Source organism: Myotis davidii, unplaced genomic scaffold (genome assembly GCF_000327345.1).
Source record: "Myotis davidii unplaced genomic scaffold, ASM32734v1 scaffold88, whole genome shotgun sequence".
Taxonomy (NCBI): Eukaryota; Metazoa; Chordata; class Mammalia; order Chiroptera; family Vespertilionidae; genus Myotis; species Myotis davidii.
Window position 1 is genome coordinate 390355 of NW_006300377.1, and position 12394 is coordinate 402748.

Sequence of the window (12394 nt, forward strand, 5' to 3'; positions counted from 1 at the left end):
TGGTCACAAGCAGTCTTCCCAAATTCAAGAAGATTGAAATCATATCACACATCTTCTCAGACCACAATGGCATAATATTAGAAATAAGCTACAATAAAAACAATCTAAAAAATTCAAACACTTCGAAGCTGAATAGCATGTTATTAAACAATGATTGGATTACCAAAGAGATAAAAAAAAGAAATTAAAAACATCCTGGAAACTAATGACAAAAACACACAATCCAAAATCTATGGGACACAATGAAAGCAGTCCTGGGAGGGAAGTTTATAGCTCAATATACCTACCTCAAAAAAACAAGAGGGAAGGTAGGAGAGGATGAGGGTAAGGGCAAGAGATCAACCAAAGGACTTGTATGCATGCATATAAGCATAACCAATGGACATAAGACACTGGGGGATAGGGGAGGCTAGGGGACTGTCTTGGGCGGGGGGAAAAAATGGACACATATGTAATATCCTTTGTAATAAAAAAAAAAATTAAAAAAAAAATTAAAAAAAAAAAAAGAATGGAGATGACAATAGTATCTACCTAAGGGTGTAGTGATATAATTTAAAGTACCTAGCATGGTATATGACATACAGCAAGAGCACATATGTAATACCTAAATAAAGAAGAAAAAGAAAGTAAACCTTCCTCACATAGACTGGATAGCTAGGTGTGTGCCATCTGGATGACCCAGGGGATCTCCAGCCTTCAATCTGAATTAAGAAAGTTTGGGACTATTCCCAGGCATAGGCAACAATAAATCCCTTTTAGAGGTTAAGTATGTCATCCTTGTACTTTTATTTCTACAAATAACTTTTCAAATATACTGTGCAGCTTACAGATAACCTGGCACGAAGAGAAAAGGCACTATAAACGACAATCAGTAAAAACAGACCCATTAAGACTTCAGGTATTAAAATTTTAGACAGTTATCATACCCTCCCTGCAATAAAGTGCTAATTATTTACAAGTGTCGATTGAGGTACTTAGCTAGAGCTCTTTCCGTAAGTAAACTTATTCCTTTCTTCCTGAAGGTGTCAACCTTATCCACGATCCCGTTTAACTGCAGCTATAGAAGGCTGCAACTGTTCTCAGAAGCCGTTTTCAAGGAATCACTACGACAGCAAAGAAGTCAGTTCTTAAGAACAGTATTTAACAAACTCTCTTTAAACTCATGCTATGTTCTGATACACATGAAGTCCTCATAATCCACTTTTGTATCTAAAATTTCCAAATTAAATATGCCAAAGATAAAATAACTAGTCATTCTAACCCTTTCCCCCTCTGACAGTATACTCCCTGTCCCCATCCTTTAGAATCATTGCTCTAAGTTCATTACTTTTTCTATAACTCACTTTGGCAGTCAATTTTCATTTGTAGAAAGAGGCTTTCTTCATCACACTTCAAACTGATGTGTAACTCCCCTAGGAATGATAAATTAGGACGTGTCCATGACACGTGGTGCTTGTTTGTGAGCTTTTCAAATGCATATCAATACTACAGTGCAGGGGCTCACAAACCTTTCTGTAAAGGGCCAGAGAATATTTTCAACCCTGTGGCCCATACTGTCTGTCTCTGGAGTTGCAGTGTGAAAGCAGCCAGATGCAAATGAATAGGTGTGGCAGTGTTCAAATAAAACTTTATTTACAAAAACAGGCCAGTTTGCTGGCCCCTGATTTAGTGAATAACAAAATACAGATTCACTGAAAGGCATCACTGAATTCATTTGTCATTCATCTTTTATTGTTTTCTTAGTCAAACACTTAAAAGTACAAATTCTAATAAGAGAATGTGAAATTTTGTTGTTAACAAAGGGCTCTTCATACTGGAAAGTTGAGAATCACTGCTGCAGAAAGGAAGAATTTGGTCTTCAGAGCTGATGATGACCACTGTAAAGAAACCTCCTGTAACATTTTTAAGTGCATAGCCTATGTCCCAAGCTGTGCTAAATACTTTATTGACATGAATTAATTTAATCTTGCATTTATTTGAAAACAAAAACCCAACGATGTACATACAATTAATCCTTGTTTTACAGGTAAGAAAACTATGGCTCAGAAAGTTCGGTAACTTGGCAAGGCTCACGTAGTAAAATAGTGGCAGGGCAGACTAAAGTCTAGGGTTACAAACATCCAAAGGCCATTCCTTTAACTGTTACACTAATCAACCAATCCTTCCTGGTGGGCAGAGAAGATTGACCATGTGTGGAAGCTGGCCCAAATTCTTATATCCCCTGATGTTCTTCTTGGGGAGCTCTTACCAATTATCACTGCCTCAAAACTTTGATCTCCCCTGAACTCCTCTAACTTAGGGAGGGACACTGACTCCTTAGCTTGTCCTTAAACTCAAGGCTTTAAAGAGGATAACTAAAACAAAAACACAAAATATTTTAACTCACTAGATATGGCTGTTCTGAGACCACTTCTTCCCTGGGCCTTGACCTATCCTCATGAGATAAAGATACTTCCCTACATGGGAATGTGCCTTAGCTCAGATTCTAGAAATCAAGGTCTAGAGAAAACTCCTTTTGCTAGTCTAAGGCCTATCTGACAAGTCTCCATTTTCTGTTCTAGGATGTCTTTTACCTGGATAAAACACTAAGCAAACATGTCTAATCCCTTTAAAAGAGATCCCCAAATCCAACCATGGTGGTGTGGTCTTACCATGTGGCCCCAAAAAGCAACCATATCATAATACAATAGCATGTCATTTTCCTTACCGAAACTTAACTCTATTTCCCAGCCAGAAGCTATTCAGTAAGAAAGGGCTGACACAATACTGAGTGAGCACATCACACTGATTCTGTAACAAGAAGACTTAAGTGAGGCAGTTTCCCTGTTCCTGATCCATCCTTCAGGACTGCTGATGGCCCCCACAGCTGCCCTTCCCTTGTTTTGGTGTGGCTATCCCACTGTAAGGCCACTCCCATTACTGCCACTATTATGTTCCTCTTTCAGGAACAAGTGACTACCCTGGAAAAAAAGATGAAACAAATTGCCCTTCAAATATGAAGTAAAATAATTCTTTAATTATCAAAAGATCACTGTTGGGCTTTAAAAAAAAGTCTGTAACTCTTAAATGTAATGTTAAACTGAGGAAGTGGTTATAGCAGCCTCACGTAAATTATTTTAATAAACATCATCACAGTATTAAGAAGGCAAGGTAAACAAATAGCTTAAGTATTTTATTTGTTTGCAACTAAGCTTGTTAACACTATATAATGAAAATGTACAAAGAATAACGTTGCAGTTTTTGGTTAGAATTAAGTCAAAGACATTCATTAATAAGGAATCTTCCAATGTGAATATTCCAGAAATTAAGCCATCTGATCAGAACTGTCTGAATATTACCTTACTTTGGAAGGTATTGGCATACATTTTAATTACACTCAGATTTTTCAAAATAAGCTGTAATTAAAAAAACTATTCTATATTCAAACTAAAACAATTTTAATAGAACTTTCCAGAAACGATAATAAACAAAACAAGGCATTTGTAAAATGTGGTCCTGAACAAGTCACAGTAAAAAATAAATGTATACTTAACTTCCACCTCCTCAAAACAGAGGCTACTTTCTGTTCCTCAGCCTTGAAAACAAGGTGAAGAACAGTCTGTAAGCAACTTTGGGCAGGGGGTTGCCAAAACAAAGCTCAAGCAGTTGAACTTGGACACCTCTTAAAAGAATTTGGGAGAACCTGACCAAAGGATCCAAATCTGTATGTAATAACTGATACAAAGATGAAGTGGCTCCTCCCAAGTAGCAGTGCTGCCGGGGCCTGGCCCAGCCCCAGCCCATGCTCACCTGGTCGATGCTCCCGAGAAAACCCTGATGCTCCTGCTCTGGGGGAGACTTTTTCTGTTTAGAGGTTCAGTGTCCAGGGAGCTCTGTGTGTGAATGAGGTGAGCACAGACTCCACATGGGTATTTTAAGGCTTGGAGTCAAAGTATCATTCCAATACAGCTAGGCAGATTCCATGTGTCAAATGGCCCGTCTCCAGTTTATTTTAATTCCTCACCACGCATTTACAGACCTAGGTCCACAGACCTTTGCTATGTCATCATAATCACATCTGATGTCCATCCTAATGTATGATTCATATTCTGTGCCTGAAAACAGTCCCTGTATTTAACAATACCTACACATAAAACAACCCACTGTTACAACTTACATGGTCACAAAACATTAATGATCTTCTGTAGATCAAGCAAATGTTTTTAACCATAATTGTCGTGCATCAAATTCACAGCCAGAATCCCCAAGATCAAAAAAATTTGCACAATACAAATAATAACTTAAAAATACACATACATACATATACATACACTCTCACACACACTTCTTACAGAACTGTGCTTGGGGAAACTCCATTTGAGTGCCACTGAGGGCATATTTTGCTAAACTGCTGCTCCAGGTATTTTGCTTCGAAAATCTATCACAGTAGGGCACAGCTGTTTATTGGATGAGCAGAAAAGAAAGATATGCTTGTGGCAACCAGAAAGTTTTAAGGTCTTTCAAGTTGTATAAAATGGACCTGCAGAAACCTTTAAGTGTTCTCAGGATGCAAAGTTGGAGCTGAAATGTGATATCAAACCAGTTGCAAAAAGTGCACAGCAGCCATCTCTTGAGGTCAAACCTGGTACCCAGTTATGCAAGAAAGCTTCAGGACACATCTATAAATTAGGAATAAAAACACAAAAACGTGTAAAAATATTAAAAAAATATAGTGTGCTTTTTAAATAACAACCAATGGTAAATGTGATAAGCTGCATGGAGAATATGAATCACCACTTAAAAGGTCCTAAATCCTGAAGAATTTAAGAAATCTGAGTCAGGTTCAGTGGATATATAGTTATTATAATTTATGTTTTGAGTACCTAGTAGTTGCAAGATGTTTAGAAGTAAGAAATTCTGACCACACTCTTGACAAGTTAGTCTAAGAAATCAACTTTCATAAATTAACAATTGAAACTACCTTTCTGGGGAAAAGCCAGGTAGACTACCTAGGTTTCAATCTTGGCTGAACCACTAGCTACATAAACTTGGACAAATTAACTTCTTTAAGTGCTACTGTTACTAGTATAATGGAGATAACAATAATAGTTCTTCCCTCATAGGGTTTGGCATGGTGCTAGGCATGTAAATATTCTTTAAGTGCTAGCTATTATTTTACTTCACAAGGGCTTTTTGCTACCAGGAGACAAAGTACTCAGTTTTAAAATTTTGCTCTTGGAAGTTGGGTAATTCAAAGAAACTTGGCAATACTTACAGCTGGTGGGCCTTGTCCCGTATCGTCGCATAATCTGGTCGTGTGTGAATTTCACAAAAGATTCATATTGTTCTGTGAGGGAAAAGACAGTATATACTATTCCTGGAAACTCTCCCCAGCTTTCAAGAATTAAGTGTCAGGATCACATCTAGCTTCCCTGTTTATTTATTCCCAGGACCTCTTACAACAGTCACTCTTGAAATTTGTTACTTCCTCTTAGATGCCAAACCCAAATCCCTGGCTCCTAGATTTAACCACTATCACCTATAACAGTGATGGTGAACCTTTTGAGCTTGGCGTGTCAGCATTTTAAAAAACCCTAACTTAACTCTGGTGCTGTATCACATATAGAAATTTTTTGACATTTGGAATAATAGTAAAACAAAGATTTATATTATATATTTAAATGCCATTTAACAAAGAAAAATCAACCAAAAAAATGAGTTCCCGTGTCACCTCTGACACGCATGTCATAGGTTCGCCATCACTGACCTATAGCATAACATTTTCCTAATTATCTTGTCCCTGCTGTAACTCTATCCCCTACTAATGGCTTCCTAAGACAGACAGACATGCTCACTAGGATATCTCTTATAAAACATGAAGCTTGAAGTCCTTTGCTGAACTCTACCATGGCTCTAAATTTCATCATACACATTGAGTGAAAAGGTGGGATGGCTAAAAGCTAGGAGAAAATTCCATTCTACTTAATTATAGTTTGTGCTACAAACTATACAAGTGCTTTAGAGACAGCTGGTCTGAACAATTTTGGGGTGGTGGTAGGAGAGGAGAATGATATACAAGAGTTTCTTCTTATAATATACATTATTAGTATATTAAAAGAAGTTCTACTATAAAGAAATCCATTTAATTTTGTTGCTAACCCCAACAGTTGTCAATTTACAGCAGGCCTATTAACATTCTGAGGCACCACATGGTGTGGGTCATCAAGTTAGGAAACAGTAGTTAAAGGAAGAAGTTGTTGCCTAAAATCTCTCTGATCACAACACCCTCCTCTTTCACTTAACAGGTACTTTCTATTCCTGAGTCAGATCCCTGTCTTTCAGAAAAGGCTCTAACTTGTTGCCTAAGTGGTGCTTTCCAAACTTGATTCTAATGTACCTCCAAATCACAGGAAGCCTGACTTCTCACACAACCTAAGTGACTCACCAGGAAGCCTGACTATGTTAACTACTCCACACCTCCCAATCATCTATTGATGGTTAGTACTATCCCAACCACCAGTTCACAAGCCAGCCAGCCCAAACAGTCTACTCAATGCTTTTGTTCATATGAAAAATTCTCAGAAAAGCTTGGCTTATCCTTTTTCAGAAATGTCAATAAAAAGTCCTTCCATATAATATATAAATGAAGCTTACAATCACCAAAAGGAATAACTTAATAATCACAATTCATTAAGTCTTCTTGCAGGATGTCCTCCTAAGTTATTTACTTAATTGGGGTTAATCTTTACTGAACCTTATTAACAATGGCGTAGCCACTACCTCAGCCTACCTTCTAGTTTGGTATTGAGGATTTGCTCATACTCCTCCCGAATTTTATCTTCGTAGTCTTTTAAGAGACGCTCCCATATTATTCCAACTTGTCGGAGAGTAAAAGTGGGCTGGTCCTTCTTCATCCAGGAGGAACCTAGCCAAAAGATAAATCTAGTTTACAAATTCTAGTTCTAAAGTTCAGAATTAATAACTTCATGCAAACAGTCCTAGGATATAAAAATTGTTTATAAAAATATTTTCACTAATTTACATGGAATATTTCCACAAAATTCTCTGAGTTTCTGACATTTGTTTACAAAGCAAGGACAAAGGTAAATTGAGAAGAGAAATAACATGTATCCAAGTATGCTAGCTCATCTGCATACAAAAAAATAGTTCTGATGCCATAACAACGAGAGCCCACTCAATGCTTTCTTGGTCAAGAATAAGAAAAAAGTTTAAAGCTGATATAAAGCCTCTAATCTAGATTAGGAAAAGTAGATTCACTGCATGAGAGCTACCCAGATCCTTGGAGATCACTAGACCTATGTTTAACCAAGATGGTGCATCATAATTACCGGTGGAACTAGTTCTGGGGTAGGGCTTCAGAATCTTTTAAGTTCCATGGGTGATTTTGATAAGAAAAAAAGTTTGACACTTATGGAGAGCAAATGACTTGCTCAATATAAAAAATTATTAGCAAAGTCATTGAAATATGAATGAGACAACCACTATATATCTCATCCTTGATCCCTTTTGAATCTGGGCCAAGAAGAGTGAAATGTTTATAACATAGTAGTTAGGAACCAAAATATCCACCGGAAAGCCAGAAAACATGGAAATTGACTTCCTAATCATGATTTTTTTAAAGCAGTTCCATTGGTAGTCCAGTTCTGAGTTGTTTTTCAAGGCTTAGCCTGGAATTTGTTTCTTTGGCCTTTAGTCTATAAAAATATTCAACAGCCTGAAACAAATAATTTTTTTTTTTTTTTGCTGAAACCAATTTTTTTTCTCTACAAATGAAACTTTACCAAAATGTCTAGCCAGTTATTATCTGTACTTGTTTCTCTACCCATGACATATTCTATTACTTCAAAATTAGCTCCAGCCAGTTTGGCTCAGTGGATAGTGTGAGCCCATAGACCAGCCGTGGGCAAACTATGGCCCGTTTGAAATGAATAAAACTAAAAAGACCATACCCTTTTATGTAATGATGTTTACTTTGAATTTATATTAGTTCACACAAACACTCCATCCATGCTTTTGTTCCAGCCCTCCGGTCCAGTTTAAGAATCCATTGTGGCCCTCGAGTCAAAAAGTTTGCCCACCCCTGCCATAGACTGAAGGATCTCAGGTTTGATTCCAGTCAAGGGCATATACCGGCTACAGCCTGATCCCTGAACCTGGTTGGGGTGTATGCAGGAGACAATCGATGTGTCTCCCTCACATCGATGTTTCTCTCTGTCTTTCCATTCCCCTTTCCACTCTCTCTAAAAATCAGGACTAACAAAAAAAATTGTTATTACTAAAATTGAGACTTGTTAGCTATAACCATTGAAAGGTCTATCACTTATGTATGTGCAAGAGCAATACATCAATGAGAAAGATCCATCAGCTGCCTCCTGCAGGCCCCCTACTGGGTACCCACAACCCAGGTACATGCCCTTGCCCGTAATCGAACCTGAGACCTTTCAGTCTGCAGGCTGATGTTCCATCCCCTGAGCCAAACCAGTCAGGGCACCGCAAATAATTTTTAAAAAATTATTTGCGGTGCCCTGACTGGTTTGGCTCAGGGGATGGAACATCAGCCTGCAGACTGAAAGGTCTCAGGTTCGATTACGGGCAAGGGCATGTACCTTGGGTGCGGGTGCCTCCCCAGTAGGGGGCGTGCAGGAGGCAGCTGATTGATAATAGTCTCTCATGGATGTTTCTATCCCTCTCCCTTCCTCTCTGTAAAAATATCAAAAAAATATATTTTAAAAAAATTATTTGCGGTGAAAGTGACATAAAGTCAACAATTTAGCATAGTCACAAGGTTGTACAACCACCATCTCTATCTAGTTTCAAAACATTTCTACTACTCCCAAGTAACACCACTTACCCACTGAGCGGTCCCCAACATTTTAAGTACCATTTACAAACTCTTAAATGGGCTGTGCAAATTAAAGTATACTTACCTGGAGAACTAGGCGCTGTGAGTGCTGAGGAGGGAGGCTGACTTTCTGAAGTACAAGCTTCATTCTGATTAAGAACAACTTCTAATTGCCTCCACCTCTGGTAACGACTATATTCTTGTTTTATGTTCTGAAAAATTTGCTCTAAATAAAAAAAGAAACACACATGAACATTCACTTGAGTCACTTCTTATCCTTCTCCCCATGTAATAAATATTAACAAGAAAAATATTTATACTGAATAAACCATTCCTTTTATAACCCCCAAAGTGTGCCCTCTTATTATCACTATTTCAACAATATGTAGAATAGCTATTATTTTGGCATATGCCACTCAGACAGTTCTCTTTGCTTGTTTCCAGTGACAATGAAGACCAGAGTTACTGTTTGCTGTAGCATTAACTACAACTTACAAGGAAAAAAAATCTTTCACCTAATACGGAACTATTTTTTATCCTCCTTAAGTTGCACAATTTCACAAGTCAGGGTACTCGGGGTGAGTCTCTTACCACCCAAGGCCTCCTAACAGTGAAACTCTTGTCCTGTTTGGACTCAAGATCTTTAGAGAAGAGGAAAGCAGAAACCATTATATTCATAGCTAGAGGAAGATCTGAAATTTATTGCTTGGAATTCATGAACAGGACTTAAGAGAATTTTTTGATTTTATAAGAGGCAATATTTGGTAGGATTCAGGTTACTATTCTGAGTCAAGGTAATAAAAAAACAAACACTATTAAAAGGAGTCCAGGACACACAAGTACTAACCACCTTGAAGTACATTCCTAGAGACAACACAGAATCTGGAAGGATGTGGTTGCAAGTTTTTTTGTTGGTTTGTTTTTGTGGTAGAATGTATATTCACTTTTCAGATAATAAAGGCTCCTAAAACCCAGAAAATTGTATTACCCACCCCAACTCACATTATTCTAATGTATACCTTACTCTAGGTATGTTATTATTTTTTAATAGGGAGGGGGAAGTGTTAACAATTCAATTTGCTTCTTCCTAGATGTGTGAGTATGACCTTGGGAAGTCATTCAAGATCTTTAGCCCAGTTGTTCAATATAAATGCTAAATGTCTGCCCAATAAAGTTGTGAGAATGAAAAATCGAAGATATTAATAATGCTATAACAAATGATGGCACAAGCCCAGGAACTGACAAATTCAAAGTAGCTCCACACATAACTAAACACTCAGCCTAAACACTGGAACACTGCAGTATTTAGCAAAGCTTTCCTTTAAGAATGCTGTAAAGTTCATGTGTTAGATCTCTCAATTTATGAAGTCTTTGTTTCATCTTTAAAATATATTCTCCAAGCACACATGTGCCAGATGCAATACAAGGTTGTAAGTAATTGAAAAGACTTGAAACAAGAAAGAAAATGTATGAGGACAAGGCTCATGAGAACAGAAGATCTTTGATAAACCTTTCACTGCCTCCTGCATGGCAAAGTGAACCAATGGAAAGATACAATTTTGAGGATGGCAGAAGGATTAGCAAGTCCAAGAATCTAAACATGATACACACAGAAGAAAAATAAGGAAGCAGATGTGATTTTCTTCCCAAGAAGGCCACATGTAACAGGCAAAGGCATCTAAAAAGAAAAAGAAAAAAAGAAAAATGCAACTTTCTGCTCTGGCCTGCTCTGGGTGAACATTGGTTGAGCATTGTCCCATGCACTGAAAGGTCCCTGGTTTAATTCTAGGTAAAGGCAATGCCCTGGAAGAGGGCTTGATCCTGAGCAGGGGCTATGCAAGAGGCAGCCAATCAATGTTTCTCTCTCTCTCTCCACACCCTTCCTCTCTCTCTAAAAATCAATAAAAACGTATTTTTTTAAAAAGAAAGAAAACTGCAAATTTCTTTTTTAAAATATATTTTTATTGATTTAAGAGAGGAAGAGAAAAGGAGAGAGAAATATCAATGATGAGAGATTTTCATTGATAGGCAGCTTCTTGCACGCCCCATACTGGGGATGGAGCCCACAATCCCAGGCATGTGGCCCTGACTGGTAATTGAACCAGGACCTTCTGGTTCATAGGTTGCCCTTCAAACTAGCCACACCAGCCAGGCAGCAAATTTCTTTTTTAACAGTGGATAATTTTAATCTTTGCCTCTCATTATTTGAGGTTGTGCTTCTACGTTTTATCAGACTAAGTCCATTTTTTTTTGCCATTTCCATCTCCCACTACAACCCAGTTGCATTAAACTATCCTTTTCTTCATTTGTGGGTTTTCTGGCCTTTGCTCAAGCAATTTTGCTTTGCTTGAAATGGGGCTATTTCTCCCCTTCCAACATTTAAGACCCAGCTAAAATGCTACCTCATTTGGAAGTTATTCCTGCCCCCAATTCATGATCAATTAATGCTTTTCATCTACTCACTCCATGTTTACAAATATCTTCGAGTTCAACAACCCCCCTCCATACCTCCATCCATCCACCTCATTTAAGCAATAAAATATTTAATTTTATAGGCTTTTACCACAAAAACTGCTGTGACACATACCTTTTTCTGAAGTAAAACATTTCTGAGAGAATTGCACAACCTTTGAGATAATGACTAGGATGTTACAGAGTGGAGACACTGATTTTTAAATGCACCTTTCTATTAATTGGCTTTATTCTTTCTACTTGTATAGCAACTAATATTTCCTCCCCTATATTTTTTAACCCAGAGGGTATCTCTCATATAAGCTAAAGCACTAATAAAGCATTCATACTTCATTTCTTCCTTAACAGAACCCTATTCTAATATTCATGAAGAAAGATAATTGATATATCTTTACAAATGAATACTTTATTTTTTAAAACTTTGCTTGGAGAGAAACCAAGATGATGGCATAGGTAAACACCGGGAATTGCTGCCTCGCACAACCACTTCAAAAATACAACTAAAAGACAAAACGGACATCATCCAGAACCACAGGAAGGCTGGCTGCGTGGAAATGCTACAACTAGAAGGAAACAGAAAAGCATACCGAGACTCAGAGGAGGTGTGGAAGTGCAGAGGTACGGAGGCACACATGGAAAGGGTTGGCAACTGAAGATGCGGTTGTCTTTTTTAATCGGGAGGGAGTCTCAAGCTCCTGATTGCTCTGAACTCCAGTTCTGAGTGAGTCTCTGGAGACCTAGACTCATACAGGAGAACCTGGACTGTCTGGCATCGGGCGGAACTCGAGGGCAGCCTTCTTTCAGAGGTGCTTGCATCGATTACCTGGACACTGAGATGCGGGACCTCTTAGGGTAGGACTGAGGATCAGCCATAGCTGTTTGCTCCACCCTGCTGATCCCCTGAGACCCCACCCCACCCAAACTGTGCTCAGAGGCTTTTGCATATCAAAGGCTGACCCTTTGAAATCTGAAAATTACCTAACAAACTGCAGCTGGGTCAGAGAGACCCAGAGCATCCAAAAGAAGGCCCAAGGCCCCACAGCAGCTTGCATTGCTTCACAGCTGGGCAACATCTGGGCA

General features: G+C 38.3%; 1 protein-coding gene across 1 annotated transcript; it reads right to left on the reverse strand.

The window, feature by feature from the left end:
* Positions 1-1705: 1705 nt before the first annotated feature.
* AKIRIN1 (akirin 1) lies at positions 1706-11360 on the reverse strand. The gene is made up of 5 exons (XM_006777402.2): positions 11351-11360; positions 8928-9068; positions 6770-6904; positions 5255-5326; positions 1706-4658 (listed from the first exon to the last, which is right to left on the reverse strand). Exons 1-5 carry the CDS (start codon positions 11358-11360, stop codon positions 4648-4650), a joined length of 369 nt encoding a protein of 122 aa, XP_006777465.1. The 3' UTR covers positions 1706-4647.
* Positions 11361-12394: the final 1034 nt, after the last annotated feature.

Excerpts from the sequence above, each read along its gene's own strand:
- AKIRIN1 (XM_006777402.2), bottom strand. Across the intron at positions 6,905-8,927 it reads CACAGCGCCTAGTTCTCCAG|GTTCCTCCTGGATGAAGAAG; the intron begins GTAAGTATACTT and ends TCTTTTGGCTAG. Across the intron at positions 5,327-6,769 it reads CCTCAATACCAAACTAGAAG|AACAATATGAATCTTTTGTG; the intron begins GTAGGCTGAGGT and ends TTTCCCTCACAG.